The sequence below is a fragment of the Gambusia affinis genome, linkage group LG21 (assembly GCF_019740435.1).
Source record: "Gambusia affinis linkage group LG21, SWU_Gaff_1.0, whole genome shotgun sequence".
Lineage (NCBI taxonomy): Eukaryota > Metazoa > Chordata > Actinopteri > Cyprinodontiformes > Poeciliidae > Gambusia > Gambusia affinis.
The window spans coordinates 8,465,154-8,475,383 of record NC_057888.1 but is presented as its reverse complement, the minus strand read 5'-3'; the positions used below and the strand labels follow the sequence as shown (position 1 = coordinate 8,475,383).

The 10,230-nt window shown below is 39.2% G+C and overlaps 1 protein-coding gene across 1 annotated transcript in view; it reads right to left on the bottom strand.

Annotated features, from left to right (window-relative positions):
* Positions 1 to 1,127: 1,127 nt before the first annotated feature.
* Positions 1,128 to 10,230, bottom strand: part of ptprn2 (protein tyrosine phosphatase receptor type N2) — a 144,951-nt gene continuing 135,848 nt past the window's right edge. Inside the window, exons 20-22 of the mRNA XM_044104342.1 lie at positions 9,476 to 9,540; positions 6,865 to 6,938; positions 1,128 to 3,163 (exon numbers count right to left, since the gene is read on the bottom strand). Coding sequence (XP_043960277.1) covers positions 3,092 to 3,163; positions 6,865 to 6,938; positions 9,476 to 9,540 — 211 coding nt within the window. The 3' untranslated portion in view covers positions 1,128 to 3,091. The remainder of the gene's footprint in view (positions 3,164 to 6,864; positions 6,939 to 9,475; positions 9,541 to 10,230) is intronic.

The window sequence follows — 10,230 nt, the reverse complement described above, 5'->3', positions numbered from 1 at the left end:
TCTGAATGAGAACCCCACGCACTCATTGTTGAGCGGTAAGAAATTATATATTCTCTATACATGCTTCTCATCACTTTTCTATTTGTGATATAATCAGTGTCCGAGTTTTCCACTTTTTAGGGTGTCCCACACCATGATGAGCTGTCTTTGTATTCACGTTTAACGCTGCATAGTTCTTCTATTTTGTTTTCCCTTTCTGACCTCGTCTTTCCTGGGTTTGCAGTTGAACCATTTGTTTACAAACTCTATACATAAGAAGAAAAACAAGTTTTCCCCTTCACTGTCTGGCATTAACTCAGAAAAATGTTCAACATTTCAGAATGACTAATTAGGATGTGTCCATTAGGGCAATTCACGACATTTCAGTTAAGTGAAGGGACACTTGTGGATGAGGCAACCCCTCAAACACACTGCTTCCTTGTGTGATGTCATGAAAAAAATCACAACAAATCAGCCAAAACAATTTGCAAGTGAATGAAAATCTCTAGCAAGATGCTTTTGGCAGCTTTATTTTTTTGTTTGCAAATACTTTGTTTCTTAAAACAGTTCAGTTCATAATTTGGTAGTCTATACACCAAATTACTCTTGTGTTGCATTTGACTAAGAACAACTGAAACCTTTATGTGTAATTAGCATCATTTAATGTTCCACCCGTCTCTCAGTCTGACCGTGCCAATCCATCACAGGATGGATCTATTATAATGCTACTAAAAAGCAACCTGGAATGTTGTCTGTCCTTCAGGTTATTATTAAAACACTTTTTAGAAAGCCATGACAATGCTGTAACAGACTAAATTTGACAGAAGGTATCATTATTTTAAGATCACATATTCCAGAGCTTTAAAAAAACAAACTAGATTATTAAGACCTCAACTTGCTTTAACATGGCCCGACTTCCTTGGAGAGCAAAAAACAAAACCGATTTCATTTCACATCCCGGTTTCCTTCTGTGCTGCAGAAACAAACATTTCATCTGTACAAGCCAGTGTTTCCCCAGACACCAGCCTCCCCCAGGGATCGCTCCACATCATCTTCCAGCATTCAATCAAACCCTGTTCAGTGGCCGGTCAGACAATTTGTTTGAAACTGCATCAGAATGACGTCAAGCAGTGGACAGCAGAGCAGTGTTGTTTTAAAGTACGGTAGATTTATTATCAATCTGAATAAAGTAATATTTTACTTCTCACACAAAATATATAGTTCTCACAGAGGCCCTCGGTGTGTTTCAGATAGCACAATATGAGGATTCTTTAAGTCATTCAGTGTCTATAGAGCAAATATCCTGCACAATATGTCACAATATACAAGCAAAAGAGGGACAAATTTAACAAAATCCCCATATATTCTCTTCCTAAATATATAATCTTATTACTATTGATACAGGAGGACATGGTTTCTAAATAGAGGCTATCACTATCTCAGTTTGGTATATTTCACATTTAATATTCACAGAGATGTTCACGCACTGAAGAAAAAATGTGAAATCGATGTGATACGTTGTAATTATTACAATCTGTGAGGCCTTTTTTTTTTTTTGTCGTAGTCCGAGATCCATATTCACAAGAATACCCATGCACATCAACATCTGACAATGTGATGCTGATGAATATATATATGTATATATACTAATCTAGTGTCTTCTGTTCACAGAGGGGGAGAAATGTACGGAGTTTATAATTCCATCAACAGCACTTCATCTGGAGGACAGAATCTGTACAGAAGGATGAGTTTTACAGGCAAGGATTTCATGTTTTTCTTGGTCTGAAAGTGTTACAGTTGAGAGCTGCAGCATTTAGGTGACTTTATGTCTTAAAGCAAAAACACAAACATAACATCTGCTTCCTGCTTGACAGGACTATTCTTAGTTTTTATGTTGCAAATAGTGCCTTGCAAAATATTTAATATTTTCACAAATCAAAAACTTTAATTTATTTCATGTATCTATTTGACAGACCAACACAAAGCAGCACATTCATTTCAAAGTGGGAGGAGAAGGGAAATTTGTTTCCAAGAATTTGAACAAATAAAAATCCAAAAAGGTGTGGTGTGCATTTGTTTTGTCACACCTTTATACCCCTGAAAATCCAATGCAACCAACAGAGTCCACCTAAATCCATAAATCCACCTGTTCTGTGAAGCAGACTGAGGTCTGTTGCAACATTAGATAACAAACAGCATGACTTAAATGCACAGATCAGAGAGCATTAATCAGAGTAGTCACCCGGACTCCCATGGTGACTCTGGATGAGCTACAGTCCTATTAACTCAGGTGGAAAGACCTGTTGACAGCACAACTATTATTGTGTATTCCACAAATCTTGCTTTTATAATATAGGAAGAAGTTGCAATGACAGACTGTAATTGAGCTTTTTGGCATACATGCAAAATGCTGAGGTAGTGGTAGCATACAAACACACACCACACATTTCTAACAACTTTCATTTTCTTTTTTACAGTTTTGCACCATTTTGTGTTGGTATCTCACATGAAATCCCAATAGAATGCATTGAATTATGCGTTAGGATTTTGAAAGGCCTTTGAAAATTTTTTTTTGTCAAAGCAGTAAATTTTGGAAGATTAGAATATTTAGTAATGTCAGCCACACAAAAAGATGATAAATAAATGAACACAGACTCTATCACAATTTTTCTTTTAGGATTTCACACAAAAAAATTTAACCAATACAAAAAGAGAAAAAACAAAAAATAGCTGCAGCCAGAGAGTGGTTTTTAACAGGTGACAGCTCAGTTAGTAATCTTCACGTGACGTTACATACACATCTCATCAGTGGCACTGCAACAGTATGTTCAGGAACAACACCACAGCATAGAGAACCATGGGTTCATATTCAGAAATTGCACAGTAGGAACACAGATCTGCCTCCATTATCCTCAATCACCACAACATCCATCAAATCAACGTTCCAACTCTGGAATTCACGAATACGGACGGATCCGGCACGATATTCAGAATACAGCATTGCATGTAGGTGCAGAGGAGGTTGCAACAGAAGAGGAGACTGGAGGGGTGCGACGTCTGCACTGAGTGGGCAGAGAAGACCGGCGCTCCGAGATGGAAGAAGAGAAGGTCTTTACTGAGGGAGCGCTTTCAGGATGGCGTTCACCTCCTCTGCCACGGCCGTCAGAGCAAACTCAAACTGCTCCTGCGGAGAAGAAAGAAGAGGATAAAGTGTTAGTGTGTGTCCAGCTTTGTAGCACGCCTTGAATGCCATTTAGAAATGACTGACAGCTGGCGCCTCCTCCTCCTCCATATCTCCTGACCCCGGCTGGGCCTGGCCACCATCTCGAGCCGGATCGCTCCGTGAGCTTTCAACCTGATGCGCACGCACAGCCCGGCACCAACATCGATCCAGCCAGGTGTGTCTTAAAATGCAGCTTTGTGAGTCAAACTGTCTCTCAGCTTTTTTTTTTTTTACTCTGTGTGTTTTATTGTGTAACAGTGCATGGTTATCCCAGAGGAACTGATTGATGTCTGCCCTGTGGACTTGCCGCTTTTATATTCCTCTCCTCTCCCCAGGCTGCAGGCCATGGGGTCTTCTCGCAGAGAAAAGGGTACGTAGGAGGTTTGGAGGGAACAGTCCTCAGATGTGTCAACACACAGCCTGCCATGGTGTGGCCCGAGGATAGGCTGAATCAATACTGCGAAGCCACCAGTGGCCGCGATTATGTGGAGTGTCTATTTTCGCGTGTCCTCTGAAGTTGTGATGGTCCAGAAAAATGTATAAGTACATCCACATTTGTCTCCAACTCAGTTTGACTCGTAGTTTGAGTTCAAAATTTTAAAATAGATTTTAAATCCTCCTTTTGCCTGGTTCCCATTTAAACCACTGGGGGGAGATCAATCTCTGCTACACAGATCAGAAATTGATGCTAGAGAGGATGAACATGTATCATTGTTGCCACATACAGACATTTGTCAAAAGCAACCACCACCAAAAATGACTTAATATTTTTCTTTAAGCAATTTTAGCTTAAAGTTTTAAAAAAACTTAAGGGTAAATTACTAATAGTTCAAAGCATGAGTCATAATTCAGAAAACAGTACAAATACTGCTGCTGTTCTTTTGCTCCAAAGATTTTATCATATTGGCTTGTCTGTATAAATTGATTCTCAATTACAATATGATCAATAGTGGGGCCCCAGGTTTTCACTCTCTATATACACAATAGTTTACATAGTTTACCAAATAGTAAAATTAAATTTTATGCAGATGATACAATTGTTGTGTTCAACATAAACAAAGAGAGGCCTCCATAACCAGATACACCACTGGATTTGGTGGAAACAGTTATGACATTAATGTAGCTGATTATGGTTAACTAAATCATTAATTGGAGGCTTGGTGTTCAAAATAATGACAGTGTGATATTAGATCAATGTAATTGTTCATTCTTTTAAAAAACAGGACAGTTTTCTCTTATTCAAGGTCAAAGACAGCAAATGTTGTTTCTCTAGCATTCCTTGCTGAAAATCGCAGTAAAATGGGTCGTACCAGACAGTTTTCAGAAGAAAAGCATGGTTTTGATTAAGTGGTTATTTGGTGAGAGGCCAACTAATTAAAGCATGGTGGCTTCAATTTGTTGGGGATGTTTCATTTAAGCGTGTGGTATTTATCGCAAACCAAGAATCATCAAGACTTTTGAAGTAAACATGTTGCACTATGCTGAAGAAAAGACAATGACTAAACACATCATTAAGCAAATATCATTGTGGTTCCAGACTGTGGAACCACAAAGTTATGGACTGGCCAGCACAATCCTCAGATCTTACTTCAATGGGAAACTTGAGGAAAGTCATCAGACATGCCGTTTCTGAGACGAAACCAAGAAAAGCAGAGAAACTGTGAAACGTAGTACAATGATAACAGCAGCTAAAATAGATATGAAGTAGTTCCCACAAATGGTGGTCACACAGCTAATGCGTGTTAGGCATTTTTTACTTTGAACAATAAATGTTTGCGTTTGTAAAGAAAGGGCATCCAGTCTCAGTTTTTTAACACCATGTAGAGAAACTGGTAGCCTACATGCACCACGGCTGTTTTGTTACACAGAGGATGTGTCTTGATGGTACTCTAATTAGATGATTGATTTCATTAAATCAAGACTGGACTAAATCAAAGTAGACAGGCCAGATTAATGAAATAAGAACTTGTTTGCCTGACCTTCAACCATTTATTTTGAGGCTTAGTCACTTTTTTAAACGTGCCACTATTATTTTGAACAAAAGTGTGTCTAATGTGCTCCTCTGCCAGTAATTCAAGCTAATCTGTTTTTGATATTAGGAAGTTCGATTTTTAAAAAAAGAAAATTATGCATTTAAGGGGCTGAAAAGAAAATGATAAACAGGAATCTTTAACAATCTGAATTTCTCATGTAAAACCCAGATTGAAATGCATTATACACCACTGACAGGAAGTCAACATGGGAGCATAAAAATAGGTTGAAACTTAGATGAGGTTTACTTTTGAGAAATACATCTTGTTTTTCTCTCCACATGAATACAGTGCTCTGCATTTCCTTACCGAATGTGTGTTTATACGTGCAAATACCACATCCAGACGTGAAACTGTCAGAGCTCGTTAGCTATTTGATACGACGAAAATTAGTTTTACATTAATTCTAACACGTTTCCTTAGAAATTGTTGTCAATTTCACTGCTGTTGTTACATCTCATTTGAGATCTTTACCAAGACAAATACATCTAACACCAAAAAACAGCGGAAAAATCATTAAACATAAGAAAAAAATTAAGCTAACTCTACATTTCATACCTCATTACGATCTAATGTCTTTGAGGAGCCTGAACGAGTCTGCAAAGGAGAATCAACCATAAACCGCTGTAATTCCTGTCATACTGAAAAAGAGAGTCTTTGAAAAGGCTTTCCTCTGCAGAGAAGAGAGCAGAGCTCTAAAGGCTGCTTTAATAGACCGTTGAGAAACAGTGCAGTGTGTAAGCAAGCAGCTCCCACTACCACCCACTGCAGCGTCAATTTTATTATTATTAACCTCACAAACTGAGGGAGTAAAACAAAAAGGGGAAAGTCTTTGTGTTTGAGTTGAGGATGAAGAAAAATGGCTGTTGTAATGTGAACTGTACAGAGAGATGTCTGTGATGCCTGTAAGGTGAGACTGGGACAATATACAACATGTTGTGGCAAATGATTCCTTTAAGGCAAATCTACAACAACTATGTAAGATATACATAATGAAACAGGGTTTTAAATTCATGTGCCTAGATTTTTTAGTGTTTAACTTTATTGGCGATTCACGTTTTATCCACATTTTTGTTTTAAAAGTCAGCATCTTTCGAGTTTCAAACCAATACAAGGATGGTTGGATGGATGGATGTTAAGTTGCAAAAGAGTTTAAACATATTCCAGACTTTTCCAGAATGCAAAAATTCCCTGCGGATATTTTTGTTGGGAACTACTGTGAATCATTTTGGGCTCTAAATGATATTCTGATAATTATTTTCATGTAGATTTGACAATCATTCATAACTTGGAAAAAAAAATTTACACCCTTGAGAAGTAATCACACATTTCAGCAATACTTTATCCATCTAATTTATTCAAATCATACTGTGCAACTGTGCAAATATATTTCTTTCAAATTGTGGGTAATTTTCTTTGGGCCCTACGATAAATGTGAAGTTATTGTCCCCCAAGCAATATTTCTGCAATCCTGAAAGCAGTTATCAAGTAGAGCATCGTCATCATTTCCTCTGATCCTGCGTGGATGAAGCAGACGATCATCACTCTAAAACGCCTAAAACCCCGTTGCCCTCCCTGTGTTCCCGCCTCCTCCCACCCCCACTCCTCCGACTCAAAGCCAGGGAAACTTACCTTTGTCTGGACCATGCCAGCTCTCTGGTCTCTCAAGTGCTCCAGGGTAGCGGCAATATCAATCTCTTTAGCACCTGCAACAGAGCGAGAATTGGACTGAGTTCAAAGCGACGCCGTAATCCTGCTCACATCTGTCAATCCCTCTTTATGCCGTGCTGCGCTCCCTTTGGAACAGCACAGCGATTGAAAATTATTACATTCATCCTCAGAAAAGAAAACTTGGATGGAAGCCATGGACTGTTTCTTGATAAAATATGCATAGATTTTTTGGGGACATAAAATATACAGCACACCTTGCCTTCACTGCAAGAATCACATTCAAAAGATGATGTCCGACTCGCTTATTATAACGGTTTTCTCTGCAGCAGTGATTTCAATGATTAACCTGTGCAACAGTTGCTTCACCTGTAATCAGCTTCCTTTCAGTCTTTGATGTTACTCAGGAAAATCTCACACCACTCCAAATGTATGGGGTGAAAGCAAGCTGGAGCTGATTTGAGAATAAGAGGGATCTAGAAAACGCATCTAAGGGAAGCACACAACATAGCGAAGAATAGATTTTTGCCTGTATGTGGGAGAGAAAGAGGGGAAAAGTGGGACTCGATGCACTCAAAGGTACTCCAGCGTTCTTTCATGTCTTAGATTAGCTGGAATCCAAAGTTACACTGAAGAGAAAGCTCTCTGGCCGAAAGGGAAAAAGAAAGCTTTTTGGAGAGCGTACGTTCATTTCATGCATTTTGATTCCAGATGCAGAAAACAAAAGGTTGAAAGCGGACAGCGAGTCAGCTTTCATCACCACAGGCAACGGCACATTTGTCACAGAGGTGCTTGAATTGCACCAGGAAGGGTCAGTCTTATTACTGTTTAACAGACAGTGCAGCGAGGCGTCCTTTTAACCTCTTCTGACTAGGCTGGCAAGCTAACGGGGTAAAGGGCAAAGATCAGGGGCCAAAGAGCTGACTAAGCCATGGGGGGACAAAGTCTGAGGCAACAATAGATGCTTATAATCTGGATTTCTCAAAAGAGCTTAGAAGACAAATTAAACTGTTCATTCATGCAAAATAAGATGACTAAAACTATTCCACTTCTGTTTTAGCTGCTTGTTTCAGAAAATGTTGATTTACAACCCCTTCCAAAAAGTATTCTTGCCCCTTGAGCATTTTTACATACCACAGACTGCAACATGTTTTAAAGGGATGGTTGTGAAATGGAAGGAAAATGAAGAAGCAGCATCATGAAGACTCAGGAACACAGTAGGCAGGTCAGGATGAAAGTTACTGATGTGTTAAAGGGTTATGTTGTAAAAAAACAATATTTCAAGTTTTGACCAACTCATACAGTTTATTCTATCATCTGCAAATAGAAAATCCAAATCAATTGTATTTAATAAACCACATTGAAAAACCCCTGCTGAACCAAAGTGTTGTACAGGACTAAAGCAGATGAAATCAAGGCATGAATAATAATACTATTCAACAAACCCCCCGCCCAATAAGAATAAAGATAAAATATACTATGAAGACTAAAAATAAAACCAGAAACTGATCAACTATGGTAAACGCCTCTGTTCTTATAAGCTTGTCACAACTGATAGAAAGATGAATGGAAGTGTAATCCTGGAGAAAAATCTTCTAGAAAGTTATCCACATGTAGGATGGTTTAAGTTAAAGCACATTCATGTATTAGAATGCCCCAGTCAAAGTCAAGACCTAATCCGATGGGAATTTTGATGTAATACATGAAAACTGCTGTTGACAGATGCTCTCTATCCAAACTGAGCTAGAGTTAGTTTGCAAAAAGAATTGACAATAGTAACGATATGCAGAGACACACATCCCAAATGGGTAATGATTCAGAGAGGCTGAATAGAAATGCAAATATTTGTACTTGCAGAATTCTTTTTAAAAAGTGTTATTTTCCATCCACTTGATAATGACTTGACTTTGTGTTGATCTGGCACGTAAAATCCCACTGAAGGTTATGATTGTTCCAAATTTCTGAATACCTCTGCAAAGCACTGCAGGTTTGTGCCACCGGAGCACTATACAGAGATAATCCAATTCAAAGCGGCACAAAGCAAAACTAATAAAGCACCTTGAAGATTTCCATCAATGCTAACTATGTTCACAGTTAGCAGCATAATTGCATAAATTGCAAAAAGAAATTGTCAACACCGTTCTTTTAAGAATAAATCAATAACAAAATCAACAATGTTCCATTAAATATTAAATATTGATTGGAACCAGCAGAGCAAACAGCTATTTTTAAAATAAATTTTCTACTTTAAACATTTCATTTCCATGCATGTGCTATCTAAATTCATGTTGCAGCTGCCGGCGCAGGTCAATACAGTGTGAAGGTTGCTTAAATAGATAATTACGAATGTGGGCGGAGGTTTCTTTTTCATTTCCCTTCCCTGTCTTCCCTCTTTGTTCGGATCTCCCCACTCCCAGCAGCTACCCCCTCGCCTCCGCTGCCTCTCCAGGCCTCAGAGAAGTCACCCTCTAATGCATCCCGAAGACCCTCCGAGGAGAATGAGAGGCTTTTGCGTTGCCAGGGTTTCAAACCAACAGAGAGAGAGAGAGAGAAAAGTGGAGCCATTGATCGTTACCTTTAGCCATCCTATTGAGGACCATGTCAATCAGGATGTAGGTCCCACTCCGGCCGGCTCCGTCACTGCAGAGACAGTGGAGATGCAGAGATCATTAAGGTGGCGGCACAAAACGCTTTAATCTCAGAGTGTTCTTATGAGGAAACAAATTGCTCATTTACATCAGCATCTGCTGTGAGACTTTTGAGTATATTTAAACACAAATTAGTCCATGCATACAGAAGCACACTTCTTTATTTGCATAAAACACGATGCTAGATGTAAAGCAGGAGAAAGAAAATGATCTAACTCCTTAGCATTCTTGGGAGAAATACTCAAACAGATCTGAATATTTCCAATAAATGTAATTACGCTAAACCTTTGCACATGAGCGCATGTGTGGCCTTCAGAGTGACTGTTGGAGAGAGAGAGAGAGAGAGCGCAAGAAAGAAAGAGAGAGAGAATGCTTTTCTAAGGCACACTAGGGACAAAAGCTTTTAAATTCATGCACCTCAGGAGCAGAGGAGAGGTTGAGAGGCCAGGGGCGGTTCGAGAACAGCTTTTGGAGAGCCTTGCTTTTCCATTACTCCAGAGATAGCCCCATGAAAAGCCTCCCTTTGTGCCCGCCGGCCATTCAGCAGCTCTGCATGTTAATTGCAAACAAGGCGTGGACATCTCTCTAATAAAGGCACGGCCAATAAAAAAGGAGAGCTGCCTGAGCGCCACGGCTTCATTAATCCAGTGCTAGATGCTCGGCTCCTTAGAGAGGGAAAGAG